Source organism: Rhopilema esculentum, chromosome 2, assembly GCF_057945365.1.
Source record: "Rhopilema esculentum isolate cy_ngs chromosome 2, ASM5794536v1, whole genome shotgun sequence".
Taxonomy (NCBI): domain Eukaryota; kingdom Metazoa; phylum Cnidaria; class Scyphozoa; order Rhizostomeae; family Rhizostomatidae; genus Rhopilema; species Rhopilema esculentum.
The window spans coordinates 4,468,714-4,488,858 of NC_142816.1; the positions used below are offsets into that span (position 1 = coordinate 4,468,714).

The following is a 20,145-nucleotide window of genomic DNA, read 5'->3' on the forward strand; positions in this document are numbered from 1 at the left end:
ATATTTTGGTCTAATATGTGTATGTTTGGGACTAATTTGTGCATACTTGGGTCTAATATGTGCATATTTGGGTCTAATATGTGCATATTTGGGTCTAATTTGTGCATACTAGGGTCTAATATGTGCATATTTGGGTCTAATAGTGCATATTTGGGTCTAATATGTGCATACAGTGGAACCCCGCCTTACGGCCATTTCGTTAATACGACCACCTCGTTATTACGGCCACATTCGTTTGGCCCGGAAAAACGGCCATACATAGTATCATAAAATGCCCATATCTGTGTCATAATATGCACATATCTAGGTCTTTTATGTGCATATTTGGGACTAAGTCCACTGGAGAAAAATCAGAATGTTTGGTGCATGTGGTTGTTTACCTCAAAGGGCCTAGTGGGGCGAATTCCCCACCACTCGGTTTGTTAGAAAATTCTCCTGATGAGCCTTGGTGATCGTATTTGTATGATCTTCTCAAATTTAGGATTAATTTTATTTCAACACGAAAATCCCAATTTCCAATTGGCATCCATACTCACTTGAATTAAAAAGATTCAAGAATCTAGAAATTGCCACGATCCTTTACTTTTATTTGTTGATTGCTGATTGGCTATCTACAAAAACCATCTGCCTGCGGCGTTACAAAGAGACCCATGGGATAATGGTATCCGCGTTTTCTGGCTTCCATGGGAATGTTGCGTTGTTGATCTTGTATTGAGAAATTATTTAGAGTGTTGTGTCATTGCACCTCAAATCACGAAGCATCACTAATTGCAAGTCCTGGTAAGATTGCTTGCTGAAGAACAATCATGGTATTGGTACAGAAGAGAATGGACAAACATACAGGACAAACGATGTTAGAAACATCATTGCCTCTTCGAGCACCGAATGCATTGATTAAAAAATTGAAACGGTTTATGTAACAAAGAGGTAATACTTGATAGTATTTTTAAGTAAAAAAGGGGGGTTTCCAATTCGCTCTGGTCGCGCGACTGTTGCCAAAGCGATTCGACAAATCAGCGAATGGTCGAATCGACAGATCAACTGAGTTGAACAACTTGGCGAATGGTCGTGCATTCACAGTGAAAGAGGAAATTTGATGTTGCTTATACTCAAATGTGATTTCGCTCAGTCGTGCGAATAGTGCGAATCAATTGGAAACCGGCCTTAAGAGTTTGGTACAATCGCGGTACTGACCATGCAGATGTGGAAAGGAGGGCAACATAAATCCTTTTTGGTCCGCGATTTTTTAGTGTCAGACAATGCTATTTTACAACCAGCTACACCAATCTTTTACGAAATTTGATGGTTTTGCAAAGTAACTTTTAAAATCATAGTTTGACCCCATAATGTATGTTTTGCCATTATATTACTCATACAGTGACGCAGATGTTATTTTTGCAAATCTTAATGTTAGCCGTTCAATCGACCGGGGTAAAAACCTTAAAGTAAACCGTAGAAGAATTGTCTAAGACTTCTTAGATTGGTATACAGAGTTTGTTAAAAGAAATCACGGCACACCTTCACAGCATTGTTGCTGGGTCACCAGATGTACCAAGATTAACAAATCATACCCTGACGTGTTGCTAGTTAAAGCATTGACTCTAACTCCATTAACAGTAAACCAATAATAGAATTGCACTGATTCTTCTAGCCTCTGTGTCTTCCAAACTTCAATGGGTAGTTCTTCTATGCTTCTCTTGAAGGCCTCTGAGAGGAGTAGTAGCAATCCAGAGACTTAATATTCACTTTATTTCATATTCATACCTAAAACAGTAATGAATTATGAAAGAATGCTTATGGAGACCTGGGCTCCAGTACTCCATTCTAAAAATAGCATCAAGGGTAATATTTTAAATATCAAGGGTAAAAATAGCTTTACCTTCATGGTCATTTTAAACGTTAGTTAACTACGTATGGATGAAACCCAAAATAGAGGACTTGGGTCAAGTACCCCAGTCTAAAAATAGCACTTGGGGGAGTTTTTAAGCTTGTGTCTGTTAAGCATCCTTAACAACGTCATTAAATTGCCCCAGTGTACCCATTTTCAAGCTGGTACCACAATTTGCATAATTAAAGTCAAATACTATGCTTAAAGATTAGACTATGAAGGTAAAACCCAAATTCGAGAACTGGGTTCCAGTACCCCATTCTAAAAATAGCATCAAGGGGTAAGATTGTCAATAACATCTTTTCGTATAACCTTCCAGTTTGTTGAAAGAATAGAGAAAGCTACATTTCATATTCATATAAAAGAGAGTAATTATTTGGAGAAGAATGCCTAAAAAGAGACATGGGTGCCAATATCATATTCTAAAAATAGCATTAAGGGGCAATTTTTTTATATCTTGTTCTCTTGATATATTTTAATATATGATAATGCACCTAAATCTTTCATTTTGCCCTTTTTTACAAATCAGTAATGACATATGGAGATTGCCCAATACGAGGACTGGGGCCAAGTACCCCAGTCTAAAAATAGCACTTCAGGGCATTTTTCGGCTTGTGTCTGTTTGGCTTCGCTCTCAGCGTGTGAAATTACCACAATGTACCAATTTTCATGCTGGTATCACAATTTGCACAATTCAAGTCAAATACTGTGCTAAGAGCCCAGACTAGTGCATTTTAATCCTTTCTATCCCATTTTTAACTGTCTCTCTTGTAAAATGTTTCGGCAGGATGAAGACAAAATACAACTTCTTGACGCTTTTGTGTCTTCTCAGATCAACAAATATACGTTATACACCACTGAGGCTTTGAATTGAGCTAGGGTGCCTCGTAAAGTAATGAATTCCATTTTTAAGAATGGAATACATGAGAATTTTTGGCCTGCTCCGCCTCATATTTTGTTTTATCCCCAGGGCCTTCAAAACCTTCGGTGGCCCTGGCTGGAGCTTTTTCTAATGCAATGGCTGCACTAAATTTGTTGCTCAATTTACCATACGGGGGTTCCTCCGGTGAAAAATGTTTCACCATGCTAAAAAAGGATAAAGAAAAATAGTGAAATAACGTCCACAATGTTACAGTAGTGCGTTGTTGTCTTATGTTTAATGGCAGCAGATTTTGATGTCCTGGGAGTTTTAAACACCAATCAAATCATCGAAATGTTTTCAGCACTTAAGTAAAAGCGAAAGACATTAGCGTCATGAACCAAGGCAAGGGTAGTTCTATTGGGAATGTACTGAAACGCTAAATGGATACAAGTTTATTCGTGTCTTATAGTTTTTATTTATCAAACTTTTTAGTGAATTTAACCTGGTTGGTTGTGATTATGTTTAGCAAAGTACTATGCATGTGACACAAATTATTTCTATTTTTCAAAGAGCCCCAATCACCTTTAGGCCCAGGACCCCAACAAATGTAAATACGGTCTTGACTACCCCTACCGTAGGGGAAATACTCCTCAAGAATTTCGAAAAGGATGGTTGCTAAATTGCTCTGGTGGCTAAATTTCTCTTGTAGCAGCGAGGAGTTATTATTTATGGGCCTCTATAGCCAAGGGCCCCGGACTAGTGAGCCCCTTGACATGCTTCACCTCAGCAATGGAAGCAATTGTACCTACAATAAGGTAAATCAACCATGTGACTTCACCATTAATGCAGTTTATTTTGATAAAGAATGTACCAAAGCTAAAGTCAGGACTTCACCATTTCTCATGTATGTTATTATTAGTACAGCTGACTCATTATCCTGTGAATACCTTGACCCAAAATCTTTATAAAAGTTTCTATTTTTAGGTCTGCGATATCCGTACCTTAGCAAAACCTTAGTTATGCTGGTAACTATTCTGGAAAATTACCTGTGCGGTTGGTTCTTCCCACCCGCGGCTGAACCCATAAACAATATTAATAATTTAGAAATACTGTTGTGCTACTTGATGTCGGCAAAATGGGAATTAGGTCAGTTCCAAATCAAAGTTAACAAGATTGGAAGATCCTACATATCGCACGTGGCTCGTTATCAATGAAGCGGACCCCCAAAATTTTTGTGTTCTACGATAAGTTTTGCTTCTATTCAGTAAAAAGAATTTTTTGGTAGTCAGTAGTAACAAAATAATGCAATAATATACTTTGTTTATTTTACTATATTCCTTTTCTTGAAGTTGAAAGCTGATTTTCTCAATTTCCCGTAATTTTCCAGTCACCTTAAGGGTGTGGCACAATAATCCAATCATTGACTCCCCCAAATCCATGCGGTTTAGATCCGCCCCTTTGTTAAGAATGCAAATTAAAAGATGTTTTCTGGCAGTTACAGCTATCTTAGGGTCATTGCTTTGTCCCAAATCCAAAATCTGAATTTACATTGAAAAGCTAGCCTGGAGATATGTTTATCTTGATGTAGTTCTTCTGTTGATACTCTTAAGTTAATGTTTTGTTGCTAAACTGCGTTTCGTTTATTTCTTTTCTCTATTTGATTTTGGTATCTATTTAATGTAAAATAACCTTGATCATACTGACTCCTTGGACTTACTGCATATATTCTAAAATCTTGCAAAAACTATTTCATACCAGCTTCAAAATACATAAACTGTGGGACAAAGTGATGAAAGAAAGCTTGTTTATTGCATCGTATTTAGATTGCTCAAAATATTATACTTAGATACAGTTTCTGGCATCCCTGCCAGGGCCGTCGCTACGGGGGGTGTGGGGGTTGTGACACCCCCCAGACCCTAACCTTGTCCTCAAATCTTCGAAAATGGAAGTTTTGTCGTCAACCTTTTTGAAACTGGCAAATTTTCAGAAGAAAGACAGAGTTTTGCCATTTTCAAATAGATATCATCGGTTGTTGATGACAGCACCAGTCCACAGTCGAAATTTATGAAAACTTAACGAGAATAATTGATGATCGTTCAAACTCTCTCGTGCTAAAGACCAGGCGAGGTCTGGCCCGGGTGGCAAAGTGGCGATCCCCACCGGGCCCTCAGACATGTAAAGTAAAAAAAATTAGGGACCCTTTCTGCAAAAGTTGGAGTAGAGAAGATAATTTTCATAAACTGGAAACTACATACAGTCACAGCCAAGGTCCCTAACATGCGTGCTGGCTTCACAACTAAGCATCAAAATGAAGTCTGCGCGCAGGCCAAAGGGCCCCACTATGACCAACATCCACTATACAGAAATTCTATTTCAAATTTCGCACAAAGACAAATCTGTCCTATTTTCTAGAGAAATAATTTTAAACTGTATGTAGAGATCAAGGAGCTGTTGTTTTTAGTTAGTTGTCTAATCGAATGTTCCCTAGGGTCATATCACTTTAAGGGAAGAAAATTGTGCAGGAAGAAAGCTTCTCAAATTGGGAAATTTTTGGAACCAACTTTGCGAAAGAAGCGAAATAGGAGCTTTGCAAAAACAAACTTTCGCGTTTAAGCGAAAATCATCTACTTTGCGTGAAAAACATTTCTTTTCAATTGATGTTTCCTTCTATTTTTATTTCACATGACACCAGCAAAGCAACGAAAAAGATGTAAAATTTGTCCAACAGAATAATTCTTCGTCAAAGTTTTCAAGAGAATCAACAGCAAAATTTTCTGGATATTTCACAAAAATATATTTTCGAAAATTTAGTATTTCAGGAAGTTTTGCGTATCAATCATCCGCGATTTTAGGCCATAAACGTTAAAAACGCAATGGTTCCTTCCCAAGTTTCTTCCTTGAAAGTAGTAAACAACAGTTAAAGGCCTTCTCTGCTGCCCTTTAAGTTTTATTTTCTCTGAAACCCTCTGCAAGGTGCATGCTAAAAAGTTATAATGAAGTTTTTCTGTTTGCTAATTGTTAAATGAACAAAGTGTTTAGAATAATAAAGTTTGGTACAGACTAAGGAATCTGTATCGTTTTAAGTTCTCTCAATGATGTTTTAGTGTGAATAAGTTTGTAGGTCACTAGATTTCAAATTGTAGCCAAGATACTAACCTAGATAAATGAAAAGATGACACATAAAAGAAAAGAACATGCAGGTTGAATTTTTGATTATTTTTTTGGCTCAATTTCAGTATACTATATATATATATATATATTTATATATTAGGTTCGCTTGAAAATGTTGCAAAAAGTTGTCACACTAGGATTGTTATTTTGAACTGTTATTAAAGTTACAAATAGAACCATTGTTTTGCTGTTATTGTGCAGAGTTTAACTGCATACATAGAATCCTTGATTTAAATAGAGAGCCACAACTGTCAATAATTGATTTGAACTGAGAATATTTTAGCCTTTTCTCGCATTAGTTGGTGTGGCTCAAAAAAGTTTATCTGCCACACCCTGAGCCGGGACCTTTGGGTTTGCTGGCCACCCTGCAATTATGACACTGAGCAAAACTGAAATATAGCAGTTCGAGAAAAAATATTCGCGAATTTTATCAATGATAATTATAATCGCTTGAGAACTACGCCCGTATCTGTTGCCACGCCCATATTTTCGGCAAACCACTGGTTTTGCACCCCCCATGAAAATTTTCTAGCGACGGCCCTGATCCCTGGAATTCATCAGCCCTGAATAAATCATATATATTCTTTTTCGCTCTGTAATTTATGCAATCATGCTTTTATAATCCTTAGCTTGCTCAATAATATCGAAAACTGTGATATTTTTCATCAAAAAACATCATTTCTTCACTACATTTTCCTTGTCTCGATATATGAAGATAATATCATGACGCTTAAGTTATATAACATGACCCAAGCGTGAATTGCTGGTTGGTATACAGTTTGGTCAATAGCTGCAAATATGTAGAAGTTATTTTGACTTAAAACATATTTGCTCTTTTTCTTCAAAAATCTCAATAATTTATATTTCAAATACCCCTAATCAGGCATTTGTTATCCTTAGCTTGCTCAATAATATCGACAACTGTGATATCATTTATCAAGATATTTCTTTACTATCTTTTCCTTGTCTCGATATCTGTAGATAAAAGCATGACGCCTATATTATATAACATGACCCAGGCGTTAATTGCTGGTTGGTAAACAGTTTGGTCAATAGCTGCAAATATGTAGAAGTTATTTTGACTAAAAACATAAGTATTTGTATCTTTTCTCCAAAAATCTCAATGATTTATAATTCAAATACCCTTAATCAGGCTTTTGTAATCCTTAGCTTGCTCAATGATATCGTTAACTGTGATATTATTTATCAAGACATTTCTTCGCTATATTTTCCTTGTCTCGATATTTGTAGATAACATCATGACGGTTAAGTTATATAACAAGAACCAAGCGTAAATTGCTGGTTGGTATACACTTTGGTCAATAGCTACAAATAAGTAGAAATTACTTTGACCTGTGGAAGTTGGCTAAATAAGAGTAAAAATGTTACCGAACATTAATAATTCAGAATGGTTACCATGGAGTTCCTAAAGCAAAGTAATCTATAAATTAAAGTTAAAGCGGTGATAAGTTACCAGACAACTTCAGATTTCCCAGTGTCAAGTGCTCAAATCACCTTGGAAAATGAAATCCAAAAGATGTTTTGTAACAGCCACAGCTCTAGTCTGCTTTTTGATCTGTGCAAAATCACAAAGCATCAAAATACACCGTTCATCGTGCAGAAGAGATGTTCTGATGAAAGCAACGGATCGTGATAAAAAGTTAACTGGCACTGTGCAAAATATCATTTTGGAGATCTATGCCAACAAGCTTTCACTTTGCGCGAAGAGGTGCACAGGGGCAGAGAAGTGTATGACGATCAATTACAAGAGGTTTCCTGCCTCTTTGCAAGAGAATAATTGCCAACTACTAGATATTTCGAAAGCAAATCAAAGCGTTTCATTGACAAATGCAGCTGGGTGGATTCACTATGAGCCAGTAGCACAGGTACTGTGTTTCAAAATGACAAAATATGTCAATGTCAATTCTGCTCTGCTCTGCTCTGCTCTGCTCTGCTCTGCTCTGCTCTGCTCTGCTCTGCTCTGCTCTGCTCTGCTCTGCTCTGCTCTGCTCTGCTCTGCTCTGCTCTGCTCTGCTCTGCTCTGCTCTGCTCTGCTCTGCTCTGCTCTGCTCTGCTCTGCTCTGCTCTGCTCTGCTCTGCTCTGCTCTGCTCTGCTCTGCTCTGCTCTGCTCTGCTCTGCTCTGCTCTGCTCTGCTCTGCTCTGCTCTGCTCTGCTCTGCTCTGCTCTGCTCTGCTCTGCTCTGCTCTGCTCTGCTCTGCTCTGCTCTGCTCTGCTCTGCTCTGCTCTGCTCTGCTCTGCTCTGCTCTGCTCTGCTCTGCTCTGCTCTGCTCTGCTCTGCTCTGCTCTGCTCTGCTCTGCTCTGCTCTGCTCTGCTCTGCTCTGCTCTGCTCTGCTCTGCTCTGCTCTGCTCTGCTCTGCTCTGCTCTGCTCTGCTCTGCTCTGCTCTGCTCTGCTCTGCTCTGCTCTGCTCTGCTCTGCTCTGCTCTGCTCTGCTCTGCTCTGCTCTGCTCTGCTCTGCTCTGCTCTGCTCTGCTCTGCTCTGCTCTGCTCTGCTCTGCTCTGCTCTGCTCTGCTCTGCTCTGCTCTGCTCTGCTCTGCTCTGCTCTGCTCTGCTCTGCTCTGCTCTGCTCTGCTCTGCTCTGCTCTGCTCTGCTCTGCTCTGCTCTGCTCTGCTCTGCTCTGCTCTGCTCTGCTCTGCTCTGCTCTGCTCTGCTCTGCTCTGCTCTGCTCTGCTCTGCTCTGCTCTGCTCTGCTCTGCTCTGCTCTGCTCTGCTCTGCTCTGCTCTGCTCTGCTCTGCTCTGCTCTGCTCTGCTCTGCTCTGCTCTGCTCTGCTCTGCTCTGCTCTGCTCTGCTCTGCTCTGCTCTGCTCTGCTCTGCTCTGCTCTGCTCTGCTCTGCTCTGCTCTGCTACAAAGTAACCAAAGTCTTCCTAAATTGAGTTCCCTTTTCTTTTTCTTTAAGGTTGGACCACGTTGCCGATTATATAACTGTAGTGCTGGCTACCAGTGCATCGAGTCATGCTCAAATTTAGATGGAATCGAGTGCATTGGTTTGTATACATTTTCATCCTTTCAGATATTCTACTGTTACAGGGTCTGATATTAATCGACGTAAACATTGAATTCAAGGCACTTTGGATCTAAAGCTTTTAAACTGATTATGTTGACATGCTTCCATGCTAATTTGACTGAGGAACTCGTTTCGAAGTGTGACACACCCTTTTGAAGATACAATGCTCAAGCTTGATACACTATTATAAACGCGAGAGCTGTGACCATATCGCAACTACATTCAATTATTTATTGTTATATCTTTGAAAATGTTGCAATTTTTTACAACCCTTTTTGCGCCACAGATTTAACGCTTTTTCAAGTTATAACTCATGACAAATTTCTTGTCTTGAGTATTCATGCAGATTGTACCTAATTTGATTGTTTAACACAGCCTGGTGCAACAGTTCAAGAACTACTTGTGATTATTACTGTGGTATTCATTTTAGATATAAATGAGTGTGCAAGCATTCCATGTCAAAATGGCGGCACATGCTTTGATGGAGTCAACAATTACACTTGCACTTGCGCAGCAGGATACGAAGGAACACTGTGTCAGACAAGTAAGAGATGCTCAGTTGTAGAATATTTATCTCTCTCATATCATCTAATTTTAAAAATAAACTTGACTATCTGTGATTATTACTGAGGTATTCATTTTAGATACAAATGAATGTGCAAGCAGTCCATGTCAAAATGGCGGAACATGCGTTGATGGCGTCAACCAGTACTCTTGCACTTGCGCAGCAGGATATGAAGGAACGCTGTGTCAGACAAGTAAGAGATGCTCAATTGTAGAAAGTTTATTTCTGGCATATCATTTACTTTTAAAAATAACCTTGACCATTTGTGATTGATACTGAGATATTCATTTTAGATACAAATGAATGTGCAAGCAGTCCATGTCAAAATGGCGGAACATGCGTTGATGGAGTCAACCAGTACTCTTGCACTTGCGCAGCAGGATACGAAGGAACACTGTGTCAGACAGGTAAAAGATGCTCAATTGTAGAAAGTTTATTTCTGGCATATCATTTACTTTTAAAAATAACCTTGACCATTTGTGATTGATACTGAGATATTCATTTTAGATACAAATGAATGTGCAAGCAGTCCATGTCAAAATGGCGGAACATGCGTTGATGGAGTCAACCAGTACTCTTGCACTTGCGCAGCAGGATACGAAGGAACACTGTGTCAGACAGGTAAAAGATGCTCAATTTTCGAATATTTATCTCTCTCATATCATCTACTTTTAAAAATAAACTTGACCATCTGTAATTATTACTGAGGTATTCATTTTAGATACAAATGAATGTGCAAGCAGTCCATGTCAAAATGGCGGAACATGCGTTGATGGCGTCAACCAGTACTCTTGCACTTGCGCAGCAGGATATGAAGGAACACTGTGTCAGACAAGTAAGAGATGCTCAATTGTAGAAAGTTTATTTCTGGCATATCATTTACTTTTAAAAATAACCTTGACCATTTGTGAATATTACTGTGGTATTCATTTTAGATACAAATGAATGTGCAAGCAGTCCATGTCAAAATGGCGGAACATGCGTTGATGGAGTCAACCAGTATTCTTGCACTTGCGCAGCAGGATACGAAGGAACACTGTGTCAGACAGGTAAAAGATGCTCAATTTTCGAATATTTATCTCTCTCATATCATCTACTTTTAAAAATAAACTTGACTATCTGTGATTATTACTGAGGTATTCATTTTAGATACAAATGAATGTGCAAGCAGTCCATGTCAAAATGGCGGAACATGCGTTGATGGCGTCAACCAGTACTCTTGCACTTGCGCAGCAGGATATGAAGGAACGCTGTGTCAGACAAGTAAGAGATGCTCAATTGTAGAAAGTTTATTTCTGGCATATCATTTACTTTTAAAAATAACCTTGACCATTTGTGATTGATACTGAGATATTCATTTTAGATACAAATGAATGTGCAAGCAGTCCATGTCAAAATGGCGGAACATGCGTTGATGGAGTCAACCAGTACTCTTGCACTTGCGCAGCAGGATACGAAGGAACACTGTGTCAGACAGGTAAAAGATGCTCAATTTTCGAATATTTATCTCTCTCATATCATCTACTTTTAAAAATAAACTTGACCATCTGTAATTATTACTGAGGTATTCATTTTAGATACAAATGAATGTGCAAGCAGTCCATGTCAAAATGGCGGCACATGCGCTGATGGAGTCAACCATTACACTTGCACTTGTGCAGCAGGATATGAAGGAATACTGTGCCAGACAAGTAAGATTTTGTCGGAGATTGCAGAATATCTCTCTTTCCCTCTTATTACATCTACTTGTCAACATTGCCTTGATTATTCGTGCTAGTTAATATTTTAATCTCTCTTCAGATATTGATGAATGTGGAAGCAGCCCGTGTCAAAATCGTGGCACATGTGTTGATGGAGTCAACCAATACACTTGCACTTGCGCAGCAGGATATGAAGGAACACTGTGCCAGACAGGTAAGAAATGATTAAAATAGTGAATCACACTTTATGACTGATTTCATTCATTTCTAGAGGCCCCTTGGTGTAAACTTAGTCACCCGTGAGTGTCAATAAATTTGTTCGACATGTTAGTCTCCTTCAATTCATGTATTTCGAAATGCTCATTGCTAGACCATACTTTTTCCTTGGTGATGCTTCTTGCTTTCATATCCGCACATAAAATAACGTTTTTACTTTTATTTTCTGATATATTTTCTTATATTTACTTATATTTTATTGAATTCCTCCCTCTGCCTTTTTCTTATTAAAACTGCAATGTTTCAGTTCATAAATATTTTTGAAATACAAATGATAGAGCTTTTGATTAAACATTTATTTGAAGGAAAGGGGGTCGCAAATTGACAACGGCTATGTAAAGTAGTTAATTGTAAAAAAAATTGCATTAAGACTTATTAATTTTTGTCCTGGATTGTATGTTTTCTTCCAAACAAACTTCCTGGAGTCAACGATATTTTGATTCCTTCGAATCTTGAGAAAGCCAATTATTGTATCGAGATGGCAACAATGTCAGAAAATACTTTATTTGTTTGCCTATGCAATCGTTAGCTTGATACAATCAATTTATTTCATTCGCTGTACGACAAGCCAATCTCTCCATATTGATGCTCGTTAGATTGATGCATTCAACTGGGATTTTTTCAACCCCTCTCCTCTCTGTGTTGAGCACAACTTACTACGTTTTGTTTTGAGATGTACTATAATTGGCTATTCTAACTTGATCCTTGCAGCAATAAATGAAATTTACATAGATATTACCTTTACACGCCGATATCCCTAGGTTTTTCTTACCTGTGCACTTCCCGAGTTCGAGAAATTCCAATCGAACTTCACTGAGTTTCCTCCAATTAGGATTTCTTCCCACAAACAGTGTGTAGAAAGCCCTGTCATATCACAAAACATCAAATGAGGTGCTATTTTAGACACAGCGCCTTGAAATTTTAGCTGAATGTCACAGGGTCTTAAAAAAGGGAGGAGAAAATATGAAATATGGTCTTTCTAACTGACTAAAGTGGAATGATTGATTGGTAGGAGGGCTGAAAACGGGGGAGGCCAGAGAGTCAAGTCCTCCAACTGAATTTTTTTTCGTAAAACAAGAAAGCTTTGATGCAAAATCTTTTGCTACAAGTCTTTCCTTGCATTTTTTCCATCACAAGAATTTTTTCCTTGCTTTTCTCCAACTTTCCAACTTGCATCGGAATCTACCTAGCTTTCAATTTTTTCAGCAACTGGAAGCAGCTGCAGGGCATTGTATCTTCAAGGACACAGAGCTGATGGTGTCTACCTGATACGAGGTGTTTCTGGTTCAACATTTGATGTGAGTTTCGTTTTAGGGTTAATGCTTGATTTATAAGGCATATCACTGGACTTCTTTCACTTGTAGCCTCAGCCAAAATGGTGCAGGGAGGGAATGAAAGTTGCTGCGCCTTACCCTTTGGCCATTTACTGTCAGGAAACCTTTTCATCAATGGAGGATGATTATACATTAGCAGGAAGAGCACATATACCCAAAAGGGATGCTAATGTTACCAACTGGGAAATTACTCGAAAAATGAAAAATTGCTTGTTAAATTGTGATTACAAGAGTTTCAGATTCATAAAAGACAGACAAGGAAGTATTTAGTCAAAAATACCACTCGCACGACCTGATGGCGCCGAATTCAGAAAAATACTGAAGTCTATGCTTGATGGAAAATCGGGGCTGCCTTGCCTTTTATACCTCCTTCCAGCGCTGGTATGCCCCCTTCTGGCACTGTTTAGGGTCGGTGGTGCTGACTGGAAAAGTAATTCTCACCAACTAAATCCATGAGGACATATTGCTCTTCTTTAGTCTGAAGTCTAAAGACTGCAGAACTCATAAATAATTTGTTTTTTCCAAAAATATTTATTAGGTTTGATGCTTAAAGAATAATTTTTTCATAGGCATACTGTCATATGAGTGCCGGTGGTTGGACACTGATAGCAAGGTTCTCGAACGCGGATGCAAAGAACTGGATGCAAAGTAGTGGTTCATTTTGGTACGACCAAGGAGAATTTGGATCAACAACATCACCATCAACGAATGCTGACATGATAAATAGGGCATTTTTTGATGTGGCTGGAAACCATATCAAACTGTCTCGCAGTGATTCTTCTACCCACTACGCCCTGCTTCACGGAGGGAACTGTTTCTCTTCAGCAGTAACATTTCGTGGCAAGATGTCGTCATATGGCAATTTTAGGTAGAAGAATCATTTTATTTATAATAAACGTTAGTCTTAGTGTTCGTAATTATATTTTTAGCTTGAAAATTTTTGCTATGGCAAGGGACATGGCATAACCTTTCTAATGATTGTAGTGGTGGGGAGCTAAGGGGGGAGGAATGGTAAATTTGTGTTATTGCCTGAAAATAGAAAATAACCTTCTTTTGTTTTGGTTTCCCAAGTTTTTCATTTAGCTAGGACGTCGGAACAAGGGGTCTTCCTGGTGCACATGCCTCCTCAATTTGGTAACATCCCCTTTACCATAAGATAAAGTGAGCTTTTCTGACATTTGAAAAAATGCTCCTGCAAAGACCTAAAATGAAACAAAATTAGTAGACTAAGAAGATCATAAGATCGCTTTATCCTGCTTTAGGAATAACGCAGCCTGGCTTCCTACAAATGATGGCTGCAGAGGAAGCTGCACAATAACTTATGGAAGCGTGTCTGGAGTTGCTGGATTTTCACAATACAGTTGCAGTGGTGACCTCAAACCAAGCAATACATTAGGCTTTTGGTGTCATTATAGCACAGGTGATGGGGCAGTGCTTATGATTGGTGGTGGTGGCAGTGCGTGTGGACGGGCAGATCACGGCATTGGTATAACAGAGGCGGATACTCCAATATTTACATCTTCAACACCGAATTATGATTTTGGAGATGAGGCAAATAACGCACAAGCAACTACATATGCTTTGAATCTTTGGATTCGATGAACAGGATCATTCCAGCATGGACCTTCAATAAGGTGTCTAGAGAACTTTTCTTAATCCAAGTAAAAAGAAGCTCGCAAAACTCACAAATTGAAACTGTTATAACGAAGGCAGACATTAAGGTCAAGTTTGTAATTAATCAGAAATTTAGGCTAAGATGAAAAGAGTGTTTTCCACTCTTATCAGATTCACTGTTGTATGTTAAGATATTTAAAATCTTTGTAATGCACAGCTTTGCTAATCGAAAACATATGCATTTTCAGTTATCTTTTCTAAAGGCTGAGTATTTAAAATTGTTGGCAGAATGAAACTTTTGCATGACCATAATCAATAGAAGAAAAAAAGAAGATAAAAATACAATAAAGTTCATCACATTGATACGCGGGAATAAAAGAGGGGAAAAGAGGAAAGACTTCTTTTTTGTAATTCTCGCTGCATGGGCCCTGACTAGAAAAATTCCCACCTAGATAATGTTGGAACTTTTGAACTAACAGAACAATACGTGAACCCTCGTTTTCATGTGGTATTGTTTTATTTTGCGTTTTACGGGATATTTTTTGCTGTCTTAAAAAATTGGAGAAGAAGGAGTCCAGAAAGACGTTTCACGATAATCCTAGATGATCACGACTTCTACACAAGAAAAACCTCTCAGGTGTTGTTGCTCAAAGCTTTGGAGCCAGGCTTTGAATTTGGCACAAACAATTATAACTTTTCAAATTGTTGTCGATTTTCTGAGAAATCAAAGTGCTATAAAAGATTTGACTGTTAAAATGACTGTAGGTCATAGGTGTAAAATCAGACAATGGTATTTCCTGTCAAAATCCTAACTTAATGTCATCAAATTTCCTAACTAATGCATATAGCAAACACTATCATCATTACTTTAACCAATTTTCTTCAAACTATTGATCTGCTCTACATTCAAACCTAGGGCTATACCTTGAACTCCAGAGTAGAGTCATAGACACAGAACCATTATCAATATATCATACTGAAAGGTTTTGGGGCATGATTCTTCATGGTCCCTTTCCTCAACATAGCCCTTGTGAAGGTAATACATTCACAAGATCAATGTGGACAGAAGTAGCTGTCTTCTTCAGACTGGTTGACAAGTTGTAGAAACTACAACAATGACTGTCACAGGACTTCAGAATGTCTACACCTAATTCATCTTTATATACATGAAAAGCATATATTAACTCTAAAATGCTTTATCAACAACACCACAAAAATATTATGCCGCTATTTGTTTGCTTGGAGCTCTCAGTGATTAAAGGTACAATTAAATGTATTGAGAGATTCTGTATAGAGTTCACAATTATTGAGAAATACGAGACAGGTGTCCTTCTTCACTCTCGTCTAGGCCACTTGCACAAGGTTTACATTCGACCAAATTCACTCAATGGCCACACCTGCAGCATAAAAAATAGAATACATATAAATTATTATTAATTTTCTCAAGAAATGTACTTGATGAACAGCAAGTTCTAAAATGGATACACTCATAGGTTCCTTATGATCTTTACATAACTGTTGAAAGACAACAAAATAATAATCCTTATTTATATATGGGGTGAAATCCTATAATGAGAATATTCTGCAAACTCCTTAACAGAAAAGTAAAAAACAGGTTGCACTAGGAAAATGGGGAGTAGTTGAACAAAGTTCCAGGAACAAGGCAGAAAGGAGGACTGCAACCACCATAAGGTTCAAATTACATACTCAAGGGCAGCAGAGCTAGGGAGCTTGGGAAGCTTTATGTTTTTTCTTGGGAAGAATTTTTTCTTTATGTTTCACATTACAACACCCCCCTCCCCCTACACTTCAAGATTTGCACTGGCTCCCTTGATACTTAATATGTTGTAGCCAAATTTATTAGAACCTCCTTATTTTGCATGCCAAACAATTATTGTTTTTGCTATCTGAAACTAGTTTGATTGATGCTGTCAAATCATACCTGCGAAAAGGATGGTGTTGAAAAGATTAAAAAATTCCCAAACTGTGTGAAATAGATGCAAAAAAATATCAGAAAAAGTTAATGTACTTATTCAAGTTTATTAAATAATGGTATTGACTTTAGCCAATTATGTCATTCATGTACAGTTGAAATATATTTACCTTGAAGCAAACGCGTCCCCTGACAAGACCATATGGAACTGGGCCATATATTCTTGAATCTGTAGAATTCCCTGAATTGTCACCAAGTAACCATAGATGACCTTTGGGTATCTGCCAACAGCCAATAGGCAAGGAAAATAATTTTTTGGCAATTTGCATCAAATTTACACAGCAAATGAATCTCAAATCCATAAACCTCGAACCATACAAAAATGAAAAAAGTCATTTTTGTATGGTATTATAGGAAGCAATACAATACAAAACTTTGTTGATGTCTATATGCATTTATATTATATTCTATATTCTACAAAATGCATTTATGTTTTTGATAAAAAAAGGTTCCATAGTGCTATTCTTTAATTTCTTTCAAAGTGTCAGTTGCTATTACAGGCTACTAAATGTTAAAAAGTGCAATTTGTAGCAAACCTTAATGTGACTGTCTTCAGATCCTGAATTCAATCCATTTGGCTTCTCAACCATGTCACCTCCCTAAATTTAAAATTTACTATTCATTCATAGATGCTTGATTTTATGATTTTTGTTCATAGAATCTAAATTTATCAGCAATAGCAAATAATAATAACAATTTTTGGCCCCCTTCCACTGATATAGTAGGGGTTTGTAGTCCTATTGTTCTCATTCCTATTGTTGTCCAACAATAATAAGACTTTTTAGCAAACTAAAATTGGTAGTCTTCAATTTTACTATTTGTCATTTTTGTATCTAAAACTTTCATATATGTCTGGTTGATGATTTCATTGTTTTAATAAACATGTTAGGAAAAATATCAAAATAAAAAAATGCTTAATTGCATCATACCATAGCAGCAATTCTTTTACATATCATTGTATTTGGATTTGATGGACATTTTGCAATGACAATGTCTCCCCTGAAAAAATCACTTATCAGCCTAAATCTCTCAAGATATTCTTGTGAAGGACAAAGGAGCAAAGCATACACAAATTCTGAATCCAGGGAAGCCATGATCTGATGGCAGCACATATATTCAGTAATCAACATCTGAAATTAGCAGCAGCAATGCCAGAGAAGAGATTCTCATCTTTGGTATGCGATTAATCATAACTGATTCGAAAGAGAAATTGCTGCATGGGCAATACTCTGTTTATAAAAGGATGAGGACAATAGCCTTTTTTATAAAACAATGGATAGTCACTGGGACAGTAGGCAGGCCTGGCCATACGAGGAGCCATAGCTCTGTTCCCCTCTAGGCCCTCCTCAAATGATGGAGGGGGGCTACAGATTGCTTGCTTAAATTGCCCTAAAAAGCAAATTGCTCTCCTTGAAATCAGTTTTTCCGTCGTTTCTGTTCTTATTTATTTACAATTAGCTTGCCTGAAAATTACTAGGAGACTTGTTCACTGCTCCCCTATTAGTCGGAAAAAAACAAAATACCTTTTTAGATATCTATATCTTGTTGTTACATGTTCTGTGACAACAACATCTCCATTTGAAGATGTGTTCAAAGTAGGTTCCATTGAAGGCCCAACACACTGTAAAAGAATATAATTTTATATATTTTATTTATTTATAGAGATTTTATTTATAAACCTTCAACATTATATTATTAATCAATGCATGATTAACAAAAACTTTCATGGAAGTTTCATTTGACAGAACTAAAACTGTGTTATGTTTTTCAAAGGCACTTCTTGCCGAATGATACCTTAATCTGTCTATACATTTCTTGATACAATGTCTATACAATGTATGTTTTTAATTTGGGGTCTTACTGATGGAACTTACACACATCCAATGTTTCTGTCAAAGAAAACTCTAAAAGAGTAATTACTTTTGCAAATTTTACAGCACTTGCTGCTCCAATCATTTTATAAGTTAAACATCTTTAAACTATATGACCTGCTTTAGCTGAAACTCCTCAGGTTTGTGTATGAATCTGTTAATGCAATCTCTCCCTCTTCTTTCATTTCTTCTTTGACTTAGTTAAATCTGTTCACCAACATCATATACAACAAGTTATCAAGAATAATATATTCTTGATTCAGAAAAACACATTACATTATTCCATAAAAATAATTTTCCATAAAAATTAGAGGTTTTCTTTTGAAAGAAACCTTCAACCTAATTTCACCTGATTTGATGCAAAAGGTGATAGCGTATTCTTATGCAAATTAAATCTAGAAAAATGATAGTTCTGGCGCACCTGGGACTTTTGGGCAGTGTTTGCGCACCCGTGCCTGAGGTGCGGGGCTGTTGGCACAGTCAAAATATTTTCTTAAAGCTGCCTCTTCTTTTCCCCTTTATACCATTCATATAATTTGTTAATAACTGGTAACTTTGTCTTGTACCCATTTGCTTTGCATTTAATTCATTTTTATACTTCAATAAGAAAATTAGTTTCATATTCACTTTAAATACATTGAAATACATGCTGCGCAGAAATACACACTGTTACACAACACTTCTTTGTTGTTGTGTGACTGCCCCGACCGAGGAAAGCTGAAAATTGTCTCACCATTGTGAATTCTGCAACATATTCGGTGACACAGTGTACAAAACACCCAATATTTATGGCAAAACCTGTCTTTAAGAGAAAACGTTTCCAGAAAGGAGCTGTCATTCCTTATACCTCAAGTAGCAATATTGACTTCTCGGTTTCATTGCGAGGCTGTTATCATAACCAGGGCCCGCGCCACAGGGGGGCCGGGGGCCATGGTCCCCACTCTTTTTGCTAACTATAGTTATCAAATTCCCCTTTTAGGTATTAAATAGGTAACCCCCCTTTTTGGGCCCCCACTTTAAAATCGGTGGCGCGGGCGCAGAAAATTTTTGAAAAATGCCCTAGATCTTTTTCTCAAAATGTGAGCCTGAAATTCATCCAAGACACCTAAAATGATACGAGGAACGATATTAAGTTATTTGGATTGCTTTTGATCAAATAATTTTTTTCGAAAATTGACAGTTTTTGAAGTTTTTGCATATTCAGGGGGCACAGAATTTGTGAAAAATTATTTGGATCTTTCTGTCAAAATATGAGGGTGAATTCATCAAACGCATCTCGAATTGTGTAGTGAATGCAAATAAGGGCATTTCAGGTTGGTTTTAGAAGAATCGTTCTTTTTTCTGACATTTTGTTTAGTGCTTCAAAAGTTTGTTATAATGTTTTTTTCAATTTCATCTTAATATTTCTTTCAGATGTCACTAGGACCCTCACCAAGATGTCTTCAAATACTGACAAAAAGGTATTTTTTACATTTTAAGGTTTTTTAACAGAAAATATTTTTGTGTGTAAGTTGAGGATTTTTAATTTTTTAAATATATGAGATCAGAGTTTTAAAAATGTCTTTGATTTTCTTCTCACAAAATGGGCTTGATATCAGGAACATAAAGTAAGTTATATAAAGTTGTTTCAAGCAAGAAAATCTTGGATTTTTAGAGTTCTTTGCATCTCCGGAGTCACAGATTTTTTGAAAGATTTTTTGAAAAATGACAGATATTTTTATCCTAAAATTATGACCCTAAATTTCAATGCAATTTTATCGTGAATGTAAAATAAGGCATTGTAGCTTTTCGAAAAAACTTATTTTGAAAATTGGCAGATTGCTAAGTTTATTTGGATATC

General features: G+C 37.3%; 3 protein-coding genes and 1 long non-coding RNA gene across 5 annotated transcripts in view; 3 read left to right on the forward strand and 1 right to left on the reverse strand.

Annotated features, from left to right (window-relative positions):
* Positions 1 to 20,145, forward strand: part of LOC148960570 (uncharacterized) — a 37,873-nt gene that overhangs the window by 14,978 nt on the left and 2,750 nt on the right. The window contains exon 2 of the long non-coding RNA XR_016143946.1: positions 19,719 to 19,765. This is a non-coding gene — a long non-coding RNA (uncharacterized LOC148960570). The remainder of the gene's footprint in view (positions 1 to 19,718; positions 19,766 to 20,145) is intronic.
* On the forward strand, positions 61 to 10,429 carry LOC148960573 (uncharacterized). The gene is made up of 4 exons (XM_089109687.1): positions 61 to 7,807; positions 8,845 to 8,932; positions 9,383 to 9,496; positions 9,597 to 10,429. Exons 1-4 carry the CDS (start codon positions 7,445 to 7,447, stop codon positions 9,788 to 9,790), a joined length of 759 nt encoding a protein of 252 aa, XP_088965813.1. The 5' UTR covers positions 61 to 7,444; the 3' UTR covers positions 9,791 to 10,429.
* Positions 9,844 to 15,434, forward strand: LOC135695675 (uncharacterized). The gene is made up of 11 exons (XM_089110311.1): positions 9,844 to 9,874; positions 10,025 to 10,138; positions 10,239 to 10,352; positions 10,453 to 10,566; positions 10,667 to 10,797; positions 10,881 to 10,994; positions 11,082 to 11,208; positions 11,318 to 11,431; positions 12,700 to 12,791; positions 13,397 to 13,695; positions 14,090 to 15,434. Exons 1-11 carry the CDS (start codon positions 9,844 to 9,846, stop codon positions 14,427 to 14,429), a joined length of 1,590 nt encoding a protein of 529 aa, XP_088966437.1. The 3' UTR covers positions 14,430 to 15,434.
* On the reverse strand, positions 15,573 to 19,190 carry LOC135695483 (mitochondrial inner membrane protease subunit 1). Of its 2 annotated transcripts, none has more exons than XM_065214590.2 (6): positions 19,039 to 19,190; positions 17,958 to 18,055; positions 17,364 to 17,433; positions 16,971 to 17,033; positions 16,545 to 16,655; positions 15,573 to 15,838 (listed from the first exon to the last, which is right to left on the reverse strand). In XM_065214590.2, the coding sequence occupies exons 1-6, from the start codon at positions 19,141 to 19,143 to the stop codon at positions 15,806 to 15,808; spliced, it is 480 nt and encodes a 159-aa protein (XP_065070662.1). In that variant the 5' UTR covers positions 19,144 to 19,190; the 3' UTR covers positions 15,573 to 15,805. The 2 variants fall into 2 exon arrangements, with proteins under 2 accessions (XP_065070662.1, XP_065070661.1); XM_065214589.2 differs by having other exon boundaries at positions 17,364 to 17,445.

Coding starts and splice junctions, on each gene's coding strand:
- LOC148960573 (XM_089109687.1), top strand. CDS start 7,445: ATGAAATCCAAAAGATGTTTTGTAACAGCCACAGCTCTAGTCTGCTTT. Junction 7,808..8,844: donor ACTATGAGCCAGTAGCACAG/GTACTGTGTTTC, acceptor TTTTTCTTTAAG/GTTGGACCACGTTGCCGATT. Junction 8,933..9,382: donor AGATGGAATCGAGTGCATTG/GTTTGTATACAT, acceptor TATTCATTTTAG/ATATAAATGAGTGTGCAAGC.
- LOC135695675 (XM_089110311.1), top strand. CDS start 9,844: ATGGCGGAACATGCGTTGATGGAGTCAACCA. Junction 10,798..10,880: donor CAAGTAAGAGATGCTCAATT/GTAGAAAGTTTA, acceptor TATTCATTTTAG/ATACAAATGAATGTGCAAGC. Junction 11,432..12,699: donor AGGAACACTGTGCCAGACAG/GTAAGAAATGAT, acceptor CAATTTTTTCAG/CAACTGGAAGCAGCTGCAGG.
- LOC135695483 (XM_065214589.2), bottom strand. CDS start 19,143: ATGACAGCTCCTTTCTGGAAACGTTTTCTCTTAAAGACAGGTTTTGCC. Junction 17,446..17,957: donor AGATATAGATATCTAAAAAG/GTATTTTGTTTT, acceptor TAGGCTGATAAG/TGATTTTTTCAGGGGAGACA. Junction 17,034..17,363: donor GTAAAAGAATTGCTGCTATG/GTATGATGCAAT, acceptor TTTTAAATTTAG/GGAGGTGACATGGTTGAGAA.